This window comes from Hyperolius riggenbachi, chromosome 11, assembly GCF_040937935.1.
Source record: "Hyperolius riggenbachi isolate aHypRig1 chromosome 11, aHypRig1.pri, whole genome shotgun sequence".
NCBI lineage: Eukaryota > Metazoa > Chordata > Amphibia > Anura > Hyperoliidae > Hyperolius > Hyperolius riggenbachi.
The window spans coordinates 172026118-172051625 of record NC_090656.1 but is presented as its reverse complement, the minus strand read 5'-3'; the positions used below and the strand labels follow the sequence as shown (position 1 = coordinate 172051625).

Below are 25508 nucleotides of genomic sequence, written 5' to 3'. Positions count from 1 at the left end.
CTGAACGGGATTTCCTTGAGGGCTTCCCCCGTCGCCATGGCGACGAATGGAGTGACATCATGGACGTCGTAACGTCACAGGGAGTCCCGATCCACCCCATAGCGCAGCCTGGCGGGGTATGCGGGGGGGGGGGCCTGTATCCGCGGCGGGTAGCGGCGCATTGGCGGCGGGCGGCAGCGATCAGACCAAACACGCAGCTAGCAAAGTGCTAGCTGCGTGTTTGAAAAAAAAATTATGTAAATCGGCCCAGTAGGGCCTGAGCGGCACCCTCCGGCGGCTTACCCCGTGTCACACACGGGGTTACCGCCAAGGAGGTTAATGTAATTTAATTTCTTTATGTAGCTAGTTTAATTCAAATGGTATAATCCAGCTGCCAAATTAATTGTTGGTTATCGCTTTATGCATTTATTATTAATTTATTCAGAAATAATTCAATTAATTTGATTTATGTATTTTTTAATCAATTAAATATAGAACATTAATTTAGGTATTTCGGCGGGTACACCGCCTGGTGGTTATATGTATACCACATTTATATATAGCCATTTGAGTTTGGTGCTTTATCACCTTTTGGATGAGGTACACGAGCCTAGCGGTTATTTATACTAAAGCCATATTCACTATATACCGACAAGGGTGGAATAGTGTCATTATCCGTGCAGTGCAAAATTTATGAGTGCTTCTCTTGACTAATTTTTCCTTGATTAGATATTTAAGAAAAAAAATTTGTTTTAGGTTTCTGTTTATTGACCTGATGAAGCGGGCTGTGTCCCTTGAAACGCGTTGTCTACAGTTTAACCACTTTATTGTAATAACGACTCCTTTTTCCACCTATATGAGTCTTCTGATGAGGTAAGATACCTCTTTTTATTTATTTTTTTATTATTTTTTTAGTTTTGGAGTTTATTTCTCTGCTAATGGCTTGTCAATAAGATTAAGGGCGCCTCCACCAATTGCCTCAGCTAACAATAAAAGTAGCATCTCTCCAGAAGTCTGGGTTTCGTTTCTGTGTGCTGAATAATAGGGTAGCTGAACAAACAACTGACGTTAGCGTCGGTTTATTAATACAATATAAATAATTAATATATACAGAAAATCGTTAAAATCGACAATTATAGAGACAAAGGATAACACAGTATGAAAATAAAAGGGAGAAAATACTTAATTCATGGAAAGATGTCCTTCTGGGAAAATCATAAAGTTCCTGGTTTCCTTGCTGGGAAAATATGAGCACATGGAAAATGTCCTTTGTTTCAGTCCAGGAAAATGGCTGCCAGCCGCATGGTCCTCTGGCTGGCTCAATCAAGTGATGGTACACAGGGGAGGACTGAGGTCCGCCTGCCGGCCATGTGCTTTTGATGAAGCTGGTTCGGGGGTGTGGCAATGCCGGCCCCCTCTGAATTACCCACCAATGACAGTTCATTCCCACTGAGAGATTTTAGGTTTAAACTTATAAAATGCCATAACTCATAAACGATACATGTCATATTTAGGTGGATAACAGATTCATACTTGTCGGAAAATACAGATTAATATGACCTCAGACGTGACTTGGGTAGCTTCTCGGGTTCCTAAGAAGATTCATACCGCAATAACTGGACGAGATATTGCCATGAATTTTATATCCGCACGTTAGGCAGACTTTAACGAATAAGACTATATGAATTTCATAGTTGTGCGATATACGGTTTTCGTATATCGACATGAAATCACACCACACATGCCTTCAGATCTGCCCTTCATCGGTGCCATGAAGTCTGTGTGAAAGCAGGTTTTGAATAGCCTCCTGCTGTGAGTAGCTTCCTGGCTCTCCCTGTATGAAAAGGGCTCACCAAATGGTGGGCAATTGACATCTGCCTGAAGTAATTAAAAATAAACATTCTCCTTGGGCATAAGCATTGTCCAAGCTAATTAACACCTCCCCCCAGCCTTATACAGGAATTCCCTCAGCTAAGACCAAATCTCCCAGCTGCTCCTAGAGCAGGGGGAGATTACATATCAAATCTCGGTTTAACAATTTGTGTCGCAAACCGACCGCGATTGCGTCTTGGCCGACTGGGCGTCGCCTGCCGTCACATTACCCAAATAAAATTTTTAATGGAAAAAAAAATACAATTAAAAAACAAAAAAAAAATACATAAATAGTTACCTAAGGGTCTGAACTTTTTAAATATGCATTTGAAGAGGGTATACTACAAATATTTTTTAAATTATAAGCTTGTAAATAGTGATGGACGCAAAACGGAAACAATGCACCCTTATTTCCAAATAAAATATTGGCGCCATGCATTGTGATAGGGACAACATTTAAATGGTATAATAACCGAGACAAACTGGCAAATAAAATACATACGGTAGGTTTTAATTATGGTAGCGTAGATTATTTTAAAGCTATAATGGCCGAAAACTGAGAAATAATGAATATTTTCCATTTTCTTCTTATTAATCCTGTTAAAATGCATTTATAAATAAATAATTGTTAGCAAAATGTACCACCCAATGAAAGCCTAATTAGTGGCGGAAAAACAAGATATAGATCAATAAATTGTGATAAGTAGTGATAAAGTTATTAGCGAATGAATGGGAGGTGAAAATTGCTCTGATGCATAAGGTGAAAAATCCCTACGGGCTGAGATGGTTAAGCTATGCCAAGATTGAAGGTGCTTTCTCCAGGCTGCATGTTTCTCTACCTTTCATAGGGCTTCAATACGATTCAAATCAGGGCTTGTAGGGGGCCAATTCATGATTGTCAGTGTTTTGTTCTTATCCATTCTTCACTGGTCTTTCTGCAACCCCATTAATGGGTCAGTATGATGCCAATGAGGATTGCCAACATTTGCAATCTAACAGCAGAAAATTAGAATAACTGACAATCTTAAATATTCTCCAATGTTTTCCAAGAGATCCCTAGAAAATTAGACCGTGCAGTGTCTTGTGATATGGGCATGGCATTACTACCTTTGGTATTTAAAAGTACAGTTGTATTTGCTTACTGTCGAACATAAAATAAACTAAAAAACTCAGTTTTCTTGGAAACAAACCTTGAAAATAGACCAAGTGAGGACCAGCCGTTATTTCCCAGCCCAGGAGATAAGATAAGCTAGCAGTATGAAACCCTGAGCTCTGAGATGCAAACCTAAGAACATTCTCCCCCTACTGGATACAATTAGCACAGTGACCTGACATCAACTCTCCTATATCAGAAGTTGTATTTGGACAAATGTAAGTTCTCATGGACTACATTAGCCTGTCAAAATTATAGGATTTAGCAGCAAAAGCTTTCTGAGCTTTTGAACATGTTCAGGACTAAAGAAAGCAATCTTGAAAAAAAAAAACAAAATAAAACAACAATACAAACAATAGGCATGTTTGTCGCTACTTGAGTAAAACCCACATGATTCTAGTTACCAGTTTTCTGTGCCATTCATCAATAAATGATGCTTTGCAAGTGGGGGAGATTGGTATCTCTATCCCCTCAAAAAGCACCGTGACCATGGACCAGGTTTACATCACAAGAGCCTATAGGCACAGTTGTCCTGGCACCCTAGACTTCACCTTCCATGAACCTACTAACACCCACTGAACCACACTGAAAGTGTGCTGGCAGGCCCAGCTGTCACCTCTCCCTTACTTTCCTTGCCCACCATCATAGCCAGAGCTATCCTTGGTATTATGTAGCCAAAATTGCCTCCAAGTATTAGGAATCAAGAGGTGCCCCTGATTGAATGGAGATCTGGTCAGTGGAATACAGAACCAGGGTGAGTAACCTCTCATTTATATTTTGCTTGGGACTCTACTTTCTACTTTCCCTATACTACTTTGCATAGAGAAGAAGGAAGGTAGGTGCTCGTGGAGGGGAGTGAGCCGGCCCTGCCATGGACAATGCCAATAGCTTTACCTGTTGTATAATTACATCCATCGTTGGCTATTTTACATCAGCTGAGCACCAGTGCTCAAAGTAAGAAGACACTGTTTTTAAAGAGACACTGAAGCGAGAATAAATCTCGCTTCAGTGCTTATAGTCAGCAGGGGCACGTGTGCCCCTGCTAAAACGCCGCTATCCCGCGGCTGAACGGGGGTCCCTTCACCCCCAACCCCCCCTGCAAAATCAACGACCAACTTGGTCGTAGATTTTGCTGCTCTTCAGGCAGGGCTAACGGCTGCAGCCCTGCCTCTCAGTGCCGTCTATCAGCGGCACATCGCCGCCTCTCCCCCGCCCCTCTCAGCGAAGGAAGACTGAGAGGGGCGGGGGAGAGGCGGAGATACGCGCTGACAGACGCGCGTGAGGCAGGGCTGCGGCCATTAGCCCTGCCTGAATGCGGAAGTGATCCCCCGCTGCACGGAGGGGATTTGGGAGGTAAGGGACCCCCGTTTAGCGACGCGATAGCGGCGGTTTAGCTGCTGAATATAAGCACTGAAGCAAGATTTATTCTCGCTTCAGTGTCTCTTTAATTAAGCTGACAAGATGCTTCAAGCTACCTAAAGGAGGAAAGGACTTTGGCAACTTAAGAGGGGTGTCAGTTTGAAGCAATAAGATTCAGACAGATGAAGGTCCCAGTATCCATATTTTTGCATGACTTGCTTCACTGGAACACTGCCCTGTACACTCAGTGACATAGCTGAAAATGCCATTCAAATTTTTCTGGAACTTGGCTTCCTGATCTTTCCAGCCTTTGTTAACGGTACACTGAGCTGCTGCCGGGGCTCTTATTTGCTCCTGGAAGAGACTTCCTGGTCATTTTAGCTGCCACTCTTTCATGGGTTTACCTAGAAACAGTGATTGCAGCACATTATCTTTTTGCTTTTCAGAGTGATGCTACAGCTCCATAACCACACTAAGCTTTACTTTTTTAGCAGGAGGGCGTTTCGGTTTCTTTTGGTCCCCTATACTTACCTAGTGGTTTTGAGTCAACAGAGCTGCTTGGGAATTCCACTGTAGAAAGTCTCATAAAATGCCTTTTTCCATATTTTACTATTTTTTTTACAGGTTGTAGCGCAAGGCCCTCTACCTCATAGTCATATCTCAGGGTCTTATTCAAGGTTATTCTTAAAGAGGTTAGTAGAGATGCTGAGCTTGCTATAGCCCTAATGTATTAACCACTAAATGTTATCACTGGTGTGTCTAGACTCTCTCTTAAATATCCTCACCCTTTGATAAACCCTGCTTTATATTATGCATAGCAGGATACATCAGCACACAGTCTCTGTTCAAAATGTAACGCACATTTTTTTGTGCACTATTCCACATGGTCAAACCGACAATTGTTTCGGGGGCCGCGCAGGGTCCCCCTTTCTTAAGGTAATGTGCCACATTGCCTTGAGAAAGGGGGACTCTGCGCGGCCCTCGAAACAATTGTCGGTTTGACCATGTGGAATAGTGCACAATAAAATGTGCGTTACATTTTGAATAGAGACTGGTGTGCTGATGTATCCTGCTATGCTATGAATCCCAGTGACACTGCCTGGTCACTACATCAAGCACCCAGAATTGGAAGGAGTGCCTGCTCTATCTTCTTCTAATTACGTGCTTTATATTATGGATAACTGCTGACATACCTGTCAATTGTTTGCCTTTTGAAACCCATGCTATACGATATGATGTTCTCTGAAGCGTAACTGAATGAGGTTTATACTAAAAATATATTTAAACATAAAAACAAACAAAATTAGGCTCAGCTACTGCCTGCAGCTCAAACTTCACAGCCAGACTCTGCCCAATGTTTCGTTGCTATGGCAACCCATCAGGGGCTGATATACAATCAGGGGGGGGGGGGGGTAGGGGTAGGCACCACCAGGGGAGGTTAGGGTAAGGGGAGGGTTCTGTGTGAGAGTAGGGAGAAGTTAGGTCATAGTCATCACTTTTCTCAGCTATATCCAGAGCCCTTTTATAGCCCAACAAATTTTGTCTATAATGGCATCCTTTTTATAAACTAAAACTAGCTTTTTCACTACACCAGGCGCCCTTTGTAGCCAAATTTGGCATATGGGCTACACCAGGCACCCTTAGTAGCCAAATTTGGCACATGGGCTACACCAGGCACCCTTAGTAGCCAAATTTGGCATATGGGCTACACTGGGCGCCGCTTGTATCCCGAATTTGACATTTCGCCTACACCAGGCTCACTTTGTAGCTGTTCCGAGAAAGCCGGAAGTCCGGTGAAACATGTCAGGACAGCGTGGTCTGGCATCCTGAGGCTGGTCTCACCCGCCACCGCAGAGGCACATCACCTGGTTGCAATCGATTTTCGTGCAGGACAACTTCTGTTCCCAGGCTCTGTGGACTAAACTTCGTCTCTTTTTAGGACAATTCCAGCAATCGCTTCCCTATCAGGGGTTGCAGACTCCTTTTCCGGATCACGGAGGCAAGGTGCATGGAGCACTAGACTTGTTAACTGGAGCTGACAGGACACCACGGACTTGGTGCTGTATGCTTTGTCTTAACGCCTAAACAGGAACATGCTTGTGCTCATCTGTTGCTTTTATTATATTGCATACAGTGTCTGTCGCTCCTGTGTACTTACTCATGAACTCTGCTTCTTGCTTTGCTGTTACTACTCCTCATAAAGGGATCTGAATAATTTATCAAGTTGGACTGTGTGCTTTACATTTACTGTCCGGGAGCATTGTCATTGGTCAGTGCTGGACACTGCTTTTCATTGAAAAGGAGAACTGCTATATTTACCTTGCTTGCCTTTTCATTCTATGCTCGCTGTGTATAGCTGCTATGCTTTGCTGGACACTGCATTGTATCAACCAACTTATCTTTATCAAGATTGCAGCTCAACCTAATGCGATTGATCTCCACATAATACTGGGAACTGTGCTTGTGATGTACTACATGGAATGATAAGTACTTTAGGATATGATAGCTGCTCGAAAATAATTGTTTGAGATATATCTCTTCATTACAACTATACGGCCGGGTATGAGTGTTGATGTGCATATGTGGTGTGGATAGTGATGCGTTGACCGGTATCGGACGATTTTTTATGCAATATGTGTGTATGTTTGTTTTTTGATAAATATTGATTAATAAAGATAACATTTTTATATTTTAAAAAATCATGTTGTATGTTTGGAGTATATGCCCTGCTTTGGCACCTTCTACGTTTTTTGTTTCACTTTGTAGCCAAATTTGACATATGGGCTACACCAGGCGCACTTTGTAGCCGAACTTGGTATATGGGCTACACCAGGCGCCCTTTGTAGCCGAATCTGGATTTGTTCGTCTATATCAGGAGCCCTTTTTTCCAGGAGCCCTTTTCAAATGTACAAGCATTTGCAGGTTGACTAAATTTGCAAGGAAGTTTTGCATGTGGATTTGCAAGGACTTTGCATTACCAATTTATTAACATTCAGTTCCCTATATTTGTAAGCGCTTGCTATCCATTCTATACCTGTCTATTGTTTGCCTATTGAAACCCATGCTATACAATGTGATGTTCTCTGAAGCATATCTGAATGATATTTATGCTAAACTTTGTGTCATATACCAGCAGCTGAGGTTTGTGTCACTGTCCCCATACCACATTCATGCATCTGCTTGCAGATATGGTTTCAGAAATATGTAGTATGCCTGAATAATCTTAGCGGGGGCTATGTCAGGCATGCCAAAAATGGTGTTTAATATTGTCTCTCTAAATGTCCAGGGTCTCAACTCCCCTGCATATCAAAGCATTTAATGCAAATAGGCCTGTACTCATTTGTAGGGATTCCAACCTGTGCCTGGCACCCCAGATTGATAGAAAAACCTTGAACTGGTCTCATACCATTGCAAGTGATACAGAACAGGCACTGTTCAAGTCTTTTAGCCTAGCGGATTGCTGGAGAGAAATTACGTTAATCCTACTTCATCCAACTTTTCATTCACCTCCTCAACCCCCAATGGCACTCAATCTAGAATAGATCATGCTCTTGCTTCTGTTGCTCCTCTTCCCTCTCTGAGTGTGGCTAAAATAATCCCTGTCCTGTGCTCAAATCATATGTTGGCCCTTTCTTGGAACTTTCTGTGATAACTAGACCTCCGTCATTTAGGTAGTCTCTTAATCAAGGCCAACTTTCTGACTCTCCCATCAATCTTGAAATTCAGGAGGCTCTACAAGAGTACTTCCAATTTAATAAAGCTGATGAGCAAATCTCAGATCGTACGATTTGGAAAGCCTATAAGCCCTCCACCAGAGGCAAGCTGATAGAACTAGCTTCAGAAGCAAAAAAGCAGAAACCTTTAACTTTGACAAAACTTAACAAAGCTTTTAGAGAAGCTAGAGAGAAATTTATGCTACCGGTATCACCCTCTACCTCAGATTAAAAAAAAGAAAAAAACAGTGTATGACAGAGCGAAAGATGAATTAAACTTTACGCTGGCAGAAAAAGCGGATAAACAACTCTGCTGGTCTAAATTCTTCTTCTTTTATTAAAAAGATGAGCCTGACACTCTATTAGTGTGGAAACTTTGTAAGCCAGATGTGCAGACCAGAACTCTTCGACTAAAGGTGGGTGTACGCAGTTTACCTCTAACCCCACAAAAATGGTGCAGATCTTTCATGACGAGCTAAATAAATTATGTAATGCACCAGATTAGACAAATCCTCTACCAGGTGACCAATTACTTACCTCCTTGAAACAGTTCATATATAGTTACATAGTTATTTTGGTTGAAAAAAGACATACGTCCATCGAGTTCAACCAGTACGAAGTACAACTCCTGCCTGCTCCCTCACATATCCCTTTTGATCCAGAGGAAGGTGAAAAAACCCTTACAAGGCATGGTCCAATTAGCCCAAAAAGGGAAAAATTCCTTCCCGACTCCAGATGGCAATCAGATAAAATCCCTGGATCAACATCATTAGGCATTACCTAGTAATTGTAGCCATGGATGTCTTTCAATGCAAGGAAAGCATCTGAGCCCCCTTTAAATGCAGGTATAGAGTTTGCCATAACTACTTCCTGTGGCAATGCATTCCACATCTTAATCTCTCTTACTGTAAAGAACCCTTTCCTAAATAAATGGCTAAAACGTTTTTCCTCCATGCGCAGATCATGTCCTCTAGTCCTTTGAGAAGGCCTAGGGACAAAAAGCTCATCCGCCAAGCTATTATATTGCCCTCTGATGTATTTATACATGTTAATTAGATCTCCTCTAAGGCGTCTTTTCTCTAGACTAAATAAACCCAGTTTATCTAACCTTTCTTGGTAAGCGAGACCTTCCATCCCACGTATCAATTTTGTTGCTCGTCTCTGCACCTGCTCTAAAACTGCAATATCTTTTTTGTAATGATGAATTCCATATTCCAGATGTGGCCTTACTAGAGAGTTAAACAGGGGCAATATTATGCTAGCATCTCGAGTTTTTATTTCCCTTTTAATACATCCCAAATTTTTGTTAGCTTAAGCTGCAGTGGCTTGGCATTGAGTACGATTATTTAACTTGTTGTTGATGAGTACTCCTAAGTCCTTCTCCAAGTTTGATGTCCCCAACTGTATCCCATTTATTTTGTATGGTGCTAGACCATTGGTACGATTAAAATGCATGACTTTACATTTTTTAACAGTGAATTTCATCTGCCATTTATGTGCCCATATAGCCATCCTATCCAGATCCTGTTGCAATATGACACTATCTTCCTGAGAGTTGATGATTCTGCACAATTTTGTATCATCTGCAAAAATAGCAACATTGCTCACTACTGCATCTAATAGGTGTGAGAAAACGCGGAAAAGCCGCCGCGTCTGCTGAAAGCAAGGCGGCTGATTCCGCGTCCAACGCGGCGGTTTGCACGCGTAGGCACGCGTCTGGTAGTATGGCGGAACGCGGAAAAGCCGCCGCATGTTCTAACAGCAAAGCGGCTGTTTCCGCGTCCAAGGTGGCAGTTTGTATGCAGCAGCGTGCCTTTGGAGTGGCTGGGTCTGTTAGTCCACATAGATGGATGAAGAGCTACGCGCGCGCGGATCAGAAGTCAGGAGCTTTATACCAGCAGGTGAAGTGCCAGCTGATCAGGACGATCAGCTGATTCCTGCTGGACTCATGATTGGCTGAGTGGCTCGGGCGGGGCAGCAGTGTTCAGCTACTATATATTCTGCTTGCTTGTCAGTTGCTGGTTGTCTGCCATTGCAAACACTTCGTGGAAGCATTCAGACCATAGTCAGATCCTTACAGTGTGTTTGAACCAAGAGGACTTGGGAATTCACACTGAGCCAGATTACTTTGTACTGTTTATTTGTTAGACCAGTTCCAGGGTGTTGAGATCAAGGCCCTCACACCCCAGACTAGGAATACTGTGTATCTTCTGTGTATTCTCTAGCATAGTTCCAGGGTGTTGAGATCAAGGCCCTCACACCCAAGACTAGGGAACTGTATTGTCTTTGTGTTATATTCCAGACTAGTTCCAGGGTGTTGACGATCACGGACCTCACACCTGAGACTAGGGAATTGTATTATCATTTATGTTATATTCCAGACTAGTTCCAGGGTGTTGACGATCACGGACCTCACACCTAAGATTAGGGAATTGTATTATCATTTATGTTATGCTCCAGACTAGTTCCAGGGTGTTGTGACTACGGACCTCACACCCAGACTAGGATTGTGCTATTACTGTATTACAGCTAAATATACTGGGCACATATACCCCTGGCTAAATATACTGGACACATATACACCTGGCTACATATACTGGGCACATATACACCTGACTACATATACTGGGCACATATACACCTGACTACATATACTGGGCACATATACCCCTGGCTAAATATACTGGGCACATATACCCCTGGCTAAATATACTGGGCACATATACCCCTGGCTAAATATACTGGGCACATATACCCCTGGCTAAATATACTGGGCACATATACACCTGACTAAATATACTAGACACATATACACCTGGCTACATATACTGGGCACATATACCCCTGGCTAAATATACTGGGCACATATACCCCCGGCTAAATATACTGGGCACATATACCCCTGGCTAAATATACTGGGCACATATACCCCTGGCTAAATATACTGGGCACATATACCCCTGGCTAAATATACTGGGCACATATACACCTGACTACATATACTGGGCACATATACCCCTGGCTAAATATACTGGGCACATATACACCTGACTACATATACTGGGCACATATACCCCTGGCTTAATATACTGGGCACATATACACCTGACTACATATACTGGGCACATATACCCCTGGCTAAATATACTGGGCACATATACACCTGGCTACATATACTGGGAACATATACACCTGGCTACATATACTGGGCACATATACACCTGACTACATATACTGGGCACATATATCCCTGTCTACATATACTGGGGACAACTGGCTGTTTGTCATTATATGCATTTACTGGTGAAAAGATGTATCTTATTATGTGTATTTACTGGTGAAAAGCTGTCTCTTATTATGTGCATTTACTGGTGAAAATCTGTCTCTTATTATGTGCATTTACTGGTGAAAAGCTGTCTCTTATGTGCATTTACTGGTGAAAATCTGACTCTTATTATGTGCATTTACTGGTGAAAAGCTGTCTCTTATTATGTGCATTTACTGGTGAAAAGCTGTCTCTTATTATGTGCATTTACTGGTGAAAAGCTGTCTCTTATTATGTGCATTTACTGGTGAAAAGAGGTCTCTTTTTATGTGCATTTACTGGTGAAAAGCTGTCTCTTATGTGCATTTACTGGTGAAAAGCTGTCTCTTATTATGTGCATTTACTGGAGAAATGCTGTCTCTCATTACGTGCATTTACTGGTGAAAGGCTGTCTGTCATTACCTGCATTTACTGGTGAAACGTTGTCTCTTATGTGCATTTAGTGGGGAAACGCTGTCTCTCATTACATGCATTTAGTCTACGTGTCACGGAGATCTGAACGTTTGGTTTGATGTGTCACGACTCCAAAAAGGTTGGGAACCACTGTACTAGGTCATTAATAAATAAATTAAAGGGCACTGGACCCAGTACAGACCCCTGTGGGACCCCACTGCTAACAGTCTCCCATTTTGAGTACGATCCATTGACCACACCTCTTTGTTTTCTGTCCATTAGCCAGTTTTCTGTCCATTAGCCATACAACTGATGTTAAGCTTACAGGTCTATAATTTCCTGGATCTGATTTTTTGCCCTTCTTAAATAATGGGAAAACGTGGGCTGTACACCAATGCACTGGGACTCTGCCAGTTGAAAGAGAGTCACAAAAGATAAGATAAAGGGGTTTATCTATAACTGAACTTAATTCCCTTAGGACCCGAGGATGCATGCCATCCGGGCCAGGTGCCTTGTCTATTTTTAATTTATTTAGTCTTGCCGTCACTTCTTCCTGCGTTAAGTATTTAACATTACAGTTAGAAGATTGAGACTCTTCTGCCTCTGTAATTTGCAACAGTGCTGTTTCCTTTGTGAAGACAGAAGCAAAGAAAGCATTCAATAACTCTGCCTTACCTTGGTCATCCACCATTGAGTTCTCACCCTCATCCTTTAGGAGTCCTATACAGTCAACCTTTCTTTTTTTAGAGTTGATGTACTTGTAAAACTTTTTTGGGTTAGATTTGATATCCCTAGCGATTTGATTTTCAGCTTCGATCTTTGCCAGCCTAATTTCTTTTTTTACAATTTTTATTGCACTCCTTATAATTGCTTAGTGCAGCCTCCTGTTTTAGGACCTTATAGGCATTCCTTTTCCTCTTCATTTTATCCCTAACCTTTCTATTCATCCATAGAGGCCTTTTTTTTATTCCTAGACATTTTGTTTCCATATGGGATATACATACTACAATATTGATTGAGAATAAGTTTAAAAGCTTGCCATTTCCCTTCAGTGTCCTCCCCTTGTAGTACATTATCCCAGTTCACCAAACTTAGTGCCTGCCTAATTTGATTGAACTTTGCTTTTCTAAAATTCATAGTTTTAGTGGTCCCGCTGCCCCGTGGCCCATCAGTCACCAGATCAAACGTTATCATGTTGTGATCACTATTTCCCAAATGTTCTTGAACCTGCACATTTGATACATTATCTGGTCTATTAGAAATGATCAGATCCAGTAACGCATTCCCCCTAGTTGGTTCCGTTACTATTTGAGTGAAGTAATTGTCCTGTAGTGCTGCCAGAAATCTGCTGCTTTTACCAGAATGGGTAGCCTCAATACCCCAGTCAATGTCTAAAAAGTTGAAGTCGCCCATAACTATGACATCATTTTTACTTGCAGCTTTTTCAATCTGCTGTAGTAATCGCAGTTCTGCAGCTTCATTAATATGAGGTGATCTGTAGCATACCCCAATAAGCAATTGGCAACTTTTATTTCCACCATGAATATTTACCCAAATGGACTCCACATCTTTGCAATCTTCTTCCATCTCATCGTTGAGGACAGCTGTAAAAGAATTCTTAACAAAGAGACAAACCCCTCCACCTTTTCTCCCTGTTCTATCCCTCCTAAACACATTGTATCCTTTTAAATTAGCTATCCAGTCATGACTTTCATCCATCCATGTCTCGGTTATTCCACACAATGTCATAGCCTTTGTCATTCAGAATGAACTCTAGTTCGTCTATTTTATTTGCAAGGCTCCGAGCATTGGTTACCATGCACTTTATATTTTTACCACCACATTTACCAATTTTGTTTACATGAAATGGGCTACTTGAAGTTTTACCAACCTCCTTAATCTTTACACTGTCCACACCCCCCATAATGTTTGGCTCCCACTGTCTTTTTACCTTATCTTGTCTACATATTGAGACTTTATCCTCCCGCCTCCCCCTAGATCCTAGTTTAAAATCTCCTCCAACCGTTTAGCCATCTTCTCCCCCAATGCAGCTGCACCCTTCCCATTAAGGTGCCGCCAATCCCTGCTGTAGAACCTGTAGCCGACTGCAAAGTCTGCCCAGTTCTCCAGGAACCCAAACCCTTCCTTCCTACACCAATTTCTCAGCCACTTATTTAACTCCCTAAGCTCCCTCTGTCTCTCAGATGTAGCATGTGGCACTGGCAGTATTTCAGAGAACACCACCTTGGAGGTCCTTGCTTTAAGTTTATCTCCAAGTACCTGAAAATCATTTTTGAGGACCTTCCATCTCCCACTAACTTTGTCATTGGTGCCAATGTGTACCATGACAGCCGGGTCTTCCCCAGCCCCACCCAGTAATCTGTCAATTCTTTCCGCTACATGCCGAACCCGAGCACCCGGGAGGCAACAGACTGTATGACTTCTTCGACAGATTACCCTATCTGTGCGCCTAATAATTGAATCCCCTACCACCAGTACCTGTCTAGCCTTAGCTGCACTCCTATTCCCTTTCTCGTTACAGCGGTCTGCCCCTTGGTTGCTAAGGAGCACATCCTGCTGCAACATTGCTACTTCTGAATCATCCTCCCCAATATTACGCAAACAAGCATACTTATTAGTAAAGGAACAACTCGGGACTAGCTTCCCTGCCACTTTTTCCCTACCCCTTCTAACTGTGACCCAACTAGCGGCTACCTCTGCTTCTTGCTCCGGCTTTACTCCATCCACCTCATCTTCACCGGTTCCATCCAGTGTCTGGATCGTGAGATCCAAGCTCATCTCCATGTTGTGTATGCGTCTCAGTGTTGCGAGATGCTTATTTAGCTCTGCGACTTCCACCTCTAACTGAGCAACACGCACACACCCAGGGCAACAGTAAGCACCCTCAATCCGCTGATCAAGGCATGCATACATGTTGCAGGATGTACACTGTACTGCATTGTCCAACATGATGACTATTGTGTGGGGAAATTTTATTTAAAGTAAACTGTGGTGGTAAAAGTTAAAACGGGAGAGTGAGTGAAGTTTGGGAGTGAGTGCAGCTGGGGTGGAAGAGGGGGAGGGGGGGGGGTAGGGGAGGAGGGGGAGTGAGTGAAGTCGGGGTAAAGGAGGGGGAGGGGAGGAGAGGGAGTGAGTGAAGCTGGGGTGGAGTCTGAAGAAGTAGTTATGACAAACAAATAAATTCCTTAAGCCTAAGAAAAACCCACACCTGGATATCTAGCATTCAAATTGTTAAACACAGGACTTAATCTGGCCATACACTAGGCCGATTACCCACCGATCGACAGCAGATTCGATCACTGGGATCGAATCTGCTGTCACATCGTTCACGCTAAACGCTAAATTTCGATCTATTTCGTCCCGAAATAGATCGATCCCGGCGATCGCTCTGTGCGGGAAATTACCGTCGATCGCCCACGGTAGGGAGCGCATAGCTAGCGGCGTATGTTCGACGCAGGTATACATCACCTGAAGCTGGCTCCCGGAATCTTCTCTGCATCACCTCCCGGCTGGCATCTTCTCCGCATCACCTTCCGCGTCACGACATCCGGCATCCGTGTATAACTTCCTGTGTCACTGCAGTGACAGCGGAAGTACAAATAGAGGGCGCTCTACTTGAACTTCCGCTGTCACTGAAGTGATAGAAAGTTATAAGCGTGTGCCAGATGTGGTGATGCGGAAGGTGATGCGGCGAAGATGCCAGCCGGGAGGTGATGCGGAGAAGATGACGAGAAGATGCTAAAACTTAAAAAAAAACGTAAGGCAGTGGTGGACTTACCCACTCCAAGCAGACACAAAAACAGGTTGATATTATATCAACAAGCAAATGTATTTATGTATACTCTCCAAAGGGTCAAGGCAACACGTTTTGCTGCACAAGTAGGGAAATATATTCAGGCACCAGTAGCAGCAGGGTAATGCTTAATTGACCTTTAATTCATCCCCATGAATCTGACATACATTAAAGTGGACCCAAATTAAAAATACAAGATTTCAGAAATAAAATCTATTTTCTAAATTATAATAATAAATAGCAGCCTTTTTTCAGCTGCATGATGACAAATATAAAATATTTAACATTTATTGGAGGAACCTCTCCCTTCCTTTTATATTGCCGGGACAGAATCCGGCAAACTGGTGGAGTAGATGGTGTCCAGCAAAGAGGAATTGCTAATGGCTGCCACCTGTATAACCCTAGTTGTGAAAAGAGAAGGGTGAAAAGCATGCACTGAAATGCTCATAGGCTTGAAGGAGTGTTTATTTATCTTTGTGTCAGAGTAGTACAACTAAATATTTTGAATTAAAAAAATGTTTGGTTTGGGTCCGCTTTAAGTGGAGGCCTGACAGCCATTTTGCAGGATTAACCTGCTTCTGCAGGGGCAACAATTATACGTTTTGCAGATGTGGCCCCACTTCATCAGGCAATAGGGGATGGAGCAATTGTATGCTAACTTTAGCTATTTTAATGTATTCTTACATTCTGGGAAGTGTTAATGAAGGTCGATTGTGGTTTTGCTTCCATTCACCCTTCTCCCGATCACATGACATGCCTCAGGAGCCAGAGGTATGCAGGATAGAGCATTGGCTGTCAGGAAGATCACAGGAGACCCAAAGCAGCACTGGAGGTGGTAAATATTAAACAACTGCTCCTCTGTGCTACTCTGCGGAAGTGGGAGGTGCAGGCCCCCCCACGGTCGCTATAGTTATATCACTTAGTTTGAGACTGCTCAATAAATGTTAAATATGTATAAACTATTCAGCCGTGACTTAGAATATGTTTAAGGCCCAGTGCACACCGAGCGGTTTTTGGAGCGATCCGCCGGCCGCATCCGCCTCTAAAAACGCTTGTCTAATGTATTGCAATGGGATGGTGCACACCGGCGGTTTGCGGTTTTTGCCAAGCCGCAAACGCGCCTCCTGCTGCGCGTTTGCGGTTTTCGGAAGCGTTTCGTCCTCAATGTAAAGTATAGGAAAACCGCAAACAGCTCTGAAAAACGCTAGTTCAGAGCGGTTTGCCAGGCATTTTTGTTACAGTAGCTGTTCTGTAACAGCTTTTACTGTAACAATATGTGTAATCTGCTACACAAAAACGCACCCAAAACCGCTAGGTATGTTTAGAAAACCTCTCTAAACATACCTTGAATCGCTCTGAAATCAGCTCCCAAAACCGCTAGCGTATTGCGGATCTGCTAGCGGTTTTGGTGTGCACTGGGCCTTAACCACTTCCCGACCGCCTAACGCACAGAGGCGGCCGGGAAGTGAAGCCCTGAAGGACCGGCTCACCCACAGAGGCGGCGGTCCTTCTAAGGGCATGGGCGGAGCGATCGCGTCATCCGTGACACGATCCTCGGCCCGGGATCGTTACATGGGCATTTTGTCTCCGCTCGCCGGCCACTTAGCAGAGCCGGCGAGCGGAGGAATCCGCAGAAGGAGCCAATCAGGGAGTATAAGGCACTTTGTTAGGTAAACAAAGTGCCTTATACGTGCTTCCTCCTCGCCTCGTGGTCTCATTGTTGCAGAGACCACCAGCGAGGAGGAACCACTTTGTGAGTATCCAGCACACATTGTTTTTTTTTGCTCAGAGTCCCTGATCTCCCACCCCAGCCTTCATACCCCCCCCTGATCACCCCAGCAGACCCCTGCCAGCACCCTTGCACCCCTGCAAAACCCCCACCCCCCCCACCTGCCACTAACTAGCGACGCTGCCCTTTAGTTTAGGTCCCTAACTGCCACCTAATCACCCCTGATCCCCCCCTCCTACCTTTAGATCACCCCCAGACCCCATCCCAGACTACCCCCCTGTATACTGTATACATCTGTATACAGCTACCTTATCCCCTGATCCCCCTCTGATCACCTGTCTATCACCTGTCCATCACCCCTTAGCACCCCCACCCATCAGAGCAGACCCTAACTGCCCCGCGGGGGTAACCGATCACCTGCCCAGGCCCTCGATTGCCCTCATACCCCCCGCCTGATTACATCCCCTGCTCTTTGTTTACATCTGTCCTCCCCAGCGATCACTAACTGATCTGCGATCAGTAACCCCCTGTGTCTGCCTCTCATCAGATCAGGACTCAGTCTGCCCCGTGCAGGCTCCTGATCAACCCTCCACCCCCTTAAATCGCCCTCAGACCCCCCCCTAATCACCGTCCAAGTGCATTGTATTTGACTGTGCTGCGCTTGTATTCGATTGTGCTGCGCTTGTATTCGATTGTGCTGCGATTGTATTTGATTGTCCCGTGATCTGCTTCGATTGCCCCGTGATTGTTTGATTGCCTGAGACCCCACTTCCCACCACACCCAACCCCATCCTCCCCCCCACCACACCCAACCCCATCCTCCCCCCCACCACACCCAACCCCACCCTCCCCCCCCCACCACCTTCCGAGTGCATCAGATTTGCTTGTGCTGTGATTGGAGTCGATTGTGCTGTAATTGTATTTGATTGTCCCGTGATCGACTTCGATTGCCCCGTGATTGTTTGATTGCCTGAGACCCCACTTCCCGCCACACCCAATCCCACCCTCCCCCCATCACCTTCCGAGTGCATCAGATTTGCTTGTGCTGCGCTTGTATTCGATTGTGCTGTAATTGTATTTGATTGTCCCGTGATCGGCTTCGATTGCCCCGTGATTGTTTGATTGCCTGAGACCCCACTTCCCACCACACCCAACCCCACCCTCCCCCCCACCACACCCAACCCCACCCTCCCCCCCCCACCACCTTCCGAGTGCATCAGATTTGCTTGTGCTGTGATTGGAGTCGATTGTGCTGTAATTGTATTTGATTGTCCCGTGATCGACTTCGATTGCCCCGTGATTGTTTGATTGCCTGAGACCCCACTTCCCGCCACACCCAATCCCACCCTCCCCCCATCACCTTCCGAGTGCATCAGATTTGATTGTGCTGTGATTGGATTCGATTGTGCTGTAATTGTATTTGATTGTCCCGTGATTGTTTGATTGCCTCTGAGACCCCACTTCCCACCAACCCCAATACCTCTCAAATACTCCCTTTTTGCTAGGTAGGTGCTCTTTTTTTCTGGGTAGTCTCGGAGGAAACCCCCATAAATTTAGTAATCCACAATGGCAAGAAGGGGGCTTTCCGATGACGAGGTATACAGGTACATGGACCAGTCGGATGAGTTCTTTTGGGAAGAATCATCCGTCGAATCTTCCGGGTCCGAATTTGAACCTGTAGAAAGCAGTGGTTCCTTGACCGAAAGTGATGACGAGGCTATGGTCCCGGCTAGAGCCAGGCGTACCAGACCCCAAGTCGTTAGACCGCAGGTGGCGCAGGATCCGCCTCAAGGGCAGCAGGGTGGTGCTAGCGCTGATGATAGTTTTCTTGGTGAGGCAGGCACCAGCAGCGCAGCATCTCCTGGACTTAGTGCCAGTGCTTCCGTAGACCCTGGCGAAGTGGTGAGCGTCAGCATGGAAGTTGAAACTGGTACGGTGGCAGCCACCAATAAGAAGACGGGCCCGTAGTACCCATAGACTCCCAGAGGTGCTGGCACAACCAGATTGGCAATCCCCTGATTCCGCCGCACCCGTAGTGCCCCCTTTCACCGCCCAGTCTGGAGTCCAGGTGGCGACAGCTCATCTAGGAACGGCCCTAGACTTTTTGCAGCTGTTCATCACCCAGGTTCTCCTGGACTTAATTGTGGTTGAGACCAACCGTAAAGCCACACAATTCATCACCGAGCACCCGGAGAGCATGTATGCCCAGCCTTTCGGGTGGAAACCAGTCCAAGTTTCCGACATTAAAATCTTTTTGGCCCTTATCCTTCACTTGGGACTAATGAAACAGAATGTACTGCGGTCGTATTGGTCTACGAACCCAGTAAATCATGTTCCCTTGTACCCTGCTGCCATGTCCAGGACACGATTTGAGTCCATCCTGCGCTTCCTGCACTTCAACGACGACAAAACCTGTCATGAAAAGGGCCACCCTGCTTATGACCGGCTCCACAAAATTCGGCCCCTCATAGACCACCTGTCATCAACATTTGCAGATGCTTATATCCCTGAACAGAACATCTGCGTAGACGAGTCCCTCTTACGCTTTACCGGGCGCCTTGGCATCAAACAGTACATCCCAAGCAAGCGCGCCCGGTATGGGGTGAAACTGTATAAGCTCTGTGAAAGGGCCACAGGCTATACATGTCGTTTTAGGGTCTATGAGGGAAAAGACTCAAAATTGGAGCCGGTCGGATGCCCTGACTACCTGGGGAGCAGTGGAAAGGTTGTGTGGGACTTGGTGTCACCCTTGTTCCAGAAGGGGTACCATCTTTTTGTGGACAATTATTACACAAGTGTGGCCCTCTTTCAGCACTTAAAGTTAGAAGGAATCCGATGCTGTGGCACTGCGCGGCCTAGTCGCCAGGGCTTCCCCCAACGGCTCGTTACCACCAGACTTCAACGGGGGCAGAGGGCCGCCTTGCGTACTGAAGACCTGCTCGCGGTGAAATGGAGGGACAAGAGGGACGTTTACTTTCTGCCCACCATTCACACAGACACGACAGTCCAAATTCAACGGGCAACTAAGGTCATTGAAAAGCCCCTTGTCGTCCACGAATATAATGTCAACATGGGAGGGGTGGACTTCAATGACCAGAGGTTAGCGCCCTATTTAATTTCCCGGAAAACAAGACGCTGGTATAAGAAAGTGTCTTTTTATCTGATTCAATTGGCAGTTTACAACAGCTTTGTTCTCTACAGTAAGGCTGGGAGAACTGGATCTTTCCTTCAATTTCAGGAACAGATCGTTCTGGACATCCTGTATCCAGGAGGTGCCAGGCCCCCCCCCCCAGATGCAACTAGCCGACTGCATGGAAGGCATTACGCCTATCAGCTTCCGTGTGCCCCAGGTCAACGCATCCGAAGAAAACGTTGCCGTGTCTGCAGCAGGGCTGGAACAAGGACTGACACCGTTTATTATTGTCCCCGCTGTCCTGACCAGCCTGGCCTATGTGTAGGGCCGTGTTTTGAGAGGTACCACGAGCAGGTACACTATTAGAACCTAGGGAACTCCAGACACAGGAGTAGGCACACACTCAGTGGTCTTTCGCACATTGTCGCAGGGAGAGGAGAGATAAGCTTGAAAACCAAACGGGTAAGCATAAAAGTGGCAAGAAGGATCGGTTTCCATGCTTGATATTGCTAATCTGTCCTGGGTTGGCGATATAAGACGGCATGTTTGAATTTCCCTTGAGTGTGGACACCCCCGGTTTATATGTGATTTGGGCCTATGATGATGCTTTAATGCCACACAGAGTCATCTCTATTGGCAGGCATATTGCTGTATCCTACAGGCATAATGCTGTATACTAAAGTTCTGAGGCCCAGTCACATAAGTTGGTGGCTCACCCTGAGTGCAGGGTGGCACGGGGTGTCTCTCTCCTGAGGTTATCACTGCCATTGATGTGGAGGAAGATCTGCCATTGATGTGGAGCAAGGTATGTTTGCCGTTCATTTTTCCTTTCAGCCCAGAGTGCATTACCCGTATACCCAATATAAGGAGTATAGCAGAAACTCCTAATACTGGCCATACATGTAATGATTGCAGAGACCCTAAAATGCCAGGACAGACTTCACAAATGACCCCATTTTGGAAAGAGGACACCCTAAAGTATTATGTGAGGTGCACGGTGAGTTCATAAAAGATTTTAGTTTTTGTCACAAGTTAGCAGAATTTTTTTTTTATTTTTTTTTCTAACAAAGTGTCATTTTCCGTTTACTTGTGACAAAAAATAAGATTTTCAATGACCTCACCATTACCCTCATGGAATACCTTGTTGTGTATTCTTTCCAAAATGGGGTCATTTGTGGGGTTTGTTAACTGTCCTGGCAAGTGGGCGGGGTGCTAAATTGTGAGCACCCCTGTAAAGCCTAAAGGTACTCATTGGACTCTGGGCCCCTTAGCGCAGTTAGGGTGCAAAAAAGTGCCACACATGTGGTATCGCCGTACTCGGGAGAAGTAGTACAATGTGTTTTGGGGTGTATTTTTACACATACCCATGCTGGGTGGGAGAAATACCTCTGTAAATGACAATCTTTTGATTTTTTTACACACAATTGTCCATTTACAGAGGTATTTCTCCCACCCAGCATGGGTATGTGTAAAAATACACCCCAAAACACATTGTACTACTTCTCCCGAGTACGGCAATAGCACATGTGTGGCACTTTTTTGCACCCTAACTGCGCTAAAGGGTCCAAAGTCCAATGAGTACCTTTAGGATTTCACAGGTCATTTTGCGGAATTTGATTTCCAGACTACTCCTCACGGTTTAGGGCCCCTAAAATGCCAGGGCAGTATAGGAACCCCACAAATGACCCCATTTTAGAAAGAAGACACCCCAAGGTATTCCGTTAGGAGTATGGTGAGTTCATAGAAGATTTTATTTTTTGTCACAAGTTAGCGGAAAATTGATTTTTATTGTTTTTTTCACAAAGTGTAATTTTCCACTAACTTGTGACAAAAAATAAAATCTTCTATGAACTCACCATTCTCCTAACGGAATACCTTGGGGTGTCTTCTTTCTAAAATGGGGTCATTTGTGGGGTTCCTATACTGCCCTGGCATTTTAGGGGCCCTAAACCGTGAGGAGTAGTCTGGAAATCAAATTCCGCAAAATGACCTGTGAAATCCTAAAGGTACTCATTGGACTTTGGGCCCTTCAGCGCAGTTAGGGTGCAAAAAAGTGCCACACATGCGGTATTGCCGTACTCGGGAGAAGTAGTACAATGTGTTTTGGGGTGTATTTTTACACATACCCATGCTGGGTGGGAGAAATACCTCTGTAAATGGACAATTGTGTGTAAAAAAAATCAAAAGATTGCCATTTACAGAGGTATTTCTCCCACCCAGCATGGGTATGTGTAAAAATACACCCCAAAACACATTGTACTACTTCTCCCGAGTACGGCGATACCACATGTGTGGCACTTTTTTGCACCCTAACTGCGCTAAAGGGCCCAAAGTCCAATGAGTACCTTTAGGATTTCACAGGTCATTTTGCGGAATTTGATTTCCAGACTACTCCTCACGGTTTAGGGCCCCTAAAATGCCAGGGCAGTATAGGAACCCCACAAATGACCCCATTTTAGAAAGAAGACACCCCAAGGTGTTCCGTTAGGAGTATGGTGAGTTCATAGAAGATTTTATTTTTTGTCACAAGTTAGCGGAAAATGACACTTTGTGAAAAAAACAATTAAAATCAATTTCCGCTAACTTGTGACAAAAAAATAAAAACTTCTATGAACTCACCATACTCCTAACGGAATACCTTGGGGTGTCTTCTTTCTAAAATGGGGTCATTTGTGGGGTTCCTATACTGCCCTGGCATTTTAGGGGCCCTAAACCGTGAGGAGTAGTCTGGAAATCAAATTCCGCAAAATGACCTGTGAAATCCTAAAAGTACTCATTGGACTTTGGGCCCTTTAGCGCAGTTAGGGTGCAAAAAAGTGTCACACATGTGGTATTGCCGTACTCGGGAGAAGTAGTACAATGTGTTTTGGGGTGTATTTTTACACATACCCATGCTGGGTGGGAGAAATACCTCTGTAAATGACAATCTTTTGATTTTTTTACACACAATTGTATATTTACAGAGTTATTTCTCCCACCCAGCATGGGTATGTGTAAAAATACACCCCAAAACACATTGTACTACTTCTCCCGAGTACGGCGATACCACATGTGTGGCACTTTTTTGCACCCTAACTGCGCTAAAGGGCCCAAAGTCCAATGAGCACCTTTAGGATTTCACAGGTCATTTTGCGGAATTTCGTTTCCAGACTACTCCTCACGGTTTAGGGCCCCTAAAATGCCAGGACAGTATAGGAACCCCACAAATGACCCCATTTTAGAAAGAAGACACCTCAAGGTATTCCGTTAGGAGTATGGTGAGTTCATAGAAGATTTTATTTTTTGTCACAAGTTAGTGGAAAATGACACTTTGTGAAAAAAAACAATAAAAATCAATTTTCCGCTAACTTTTGACAAAAAAAAAAAATCTTCTATGAACTCACCATACTCCTAACGGAATACCTTGGGGTGTCTTCTTTCTAAAATGGGGTCATTTGTGGGGTTCCTATACTGCCCTGGCATTTTAGGGGCCCTAAACCGTGAGGAGTAGTCTTGAAACGAAATTTCTTAAAATGACCTGTGAAATCCTAAAGGTACTCATTGGACTTTGGGCCCTTTAGCGCAGTTAGGGTGCAAAAAAGTGCCACACATGTGGTATCGCCGTACTCAGGAGAAGTAGTATAATGTGTTTTGTGGTGTATTTTTACACATACCCATGCTGAGTGGGAGAAATATCTCTGTAAATGGACAATTGTGTGTAAAACAAATTTACAAATTGTCATTTACAGAGATATTTCTCCCACCCAGCATGGGTATGTGTAAAAATACACCCCAAAACACATTATACTACTTCTCCTGAGTACGGCAATACCACATGTGTGGCACTTTTTTGCAGCCTAACTGCGCTAAGGGGTCCAAAGTCCAATGAGCACCTTTAGGCTTTACAGGGGTGCTTACAATTTAGCACCCCCCAAAATGTCAGGACAGTAAACACACCCCACAAATGACCCCATTTTGGAAAGTAGACCCTTCAAGGTATTCAGAGAGGGGTATGGTGAGTCTGTGGCAGATTTCATTTTTTTTTGGTGCAAGTTAGAAGAAATGGAAACTTTTTTTTTTTTTTTCTCACAAAGTGTCATTTTCCGCTTACTTGTGACAAAAAATAATATCTTCTATGAACTCACTATGCCTCTCAGTGAATACTTTGGGATGTCTTCTTTCCAAAATGGGGTCATTTGGGGGGTATTTATACTATCCTGGAATTCTAGCCCCTCATGAAACATGACAGGGGGTCAGAAAAGTCATAGATGCTTGAAAATGGGAAAATTCACTTTTTGCACCATAGTTTGTAAACGCCATAACTTTTACCCAAACCAATAAATATACGCTGAATGGGTTTTTTTTAATCAAAAACATGTTTGTCCACATTTTTCGCGCTGCATGTATACAGAAATTTTACTTTATTTGAAAACTGTCAGCACAGAAAGTTAAAAAAATCATTTTTTTGCCAAAATTCATGTATTTTTTGCTGAATATAATAAAAAGTAAAAATCGCAGGAGCAATTAAATAGCACCAAAAGAAAGCTTTATTAGTGACAAGAAAAGGAGCCAAAATTCATTTAGGTGGTAGATTGTATGAGCGAGCAATAAACCGTGAAAGCTGCAGTGGTCTGAATGGAAAAAAAGTGGCCGGTCCTTAAGGGGTAGAAAGCCCTAGGTCCTCAAGTGGTTAATGTTGTTCCCTCATGTGATTGAGTTTGACACCCCTGAGACCTATCATATGTGGACTGGAAGCTAGTTTCAGTGTTGAATTGTATTGCAACAGTGCCATCTAGTGATATAATATTTATAAGCACTTATTGGCAGCATTTGGAGACCAGCTTAGCTCTGTAGTTTCTATTATTGATTCGAAAAGCACCAACATATTCTGTTGTGCTGTACAAGGAAGAAACAGACATGGAGTACATAATAATACAGTCAATAGTATGCACAAAATATAGACATTGGTCCAGGTACAAAATTGGTAGACACAGTAATTACAGTGACAAATATAACATGATGATCAAAGTGTATAGCAAATGCCAAGTCACTCAGGCCG

At 44.2% G+C, this 25508-nt stretch overlaps 2 protein-coding genes across 3 annotated transcripts in view; one reads left to right on the top strand and one right to left on the bottom strand.

The window, feature by feature from the left end:
* The window catches only part of LOC137537650 (phospholipase A2, minor isoenzyme-like), a 76220-nt gene that overhangs the window by 39267 nt on the left and 11445 nt on the right, over positions 1-25508 (bottom strand). The gene's annotated exons all lie outside the window — the stretch shown is intronic.
* Positions 21158-25508, top strand: part of LOC137537649 (cytochrome P450 2J6-like) — a 109848-nt gene continuing 105497 nt past the window's right edge. For both annotated transcript variants that reach the window (XM_068259557.1, XM_068259556.1), the window contains exon 1: positions 21158-21275. In XM_068259557.1, the coding sequence (XP_068115658.1) occupies positions 21264-21275 (12 nt within the window). In that variant the 5' untranslated portion in view covers positions 21158-21263. The remainder of the gene's footprint in view (positions 21276-25508) is intronic.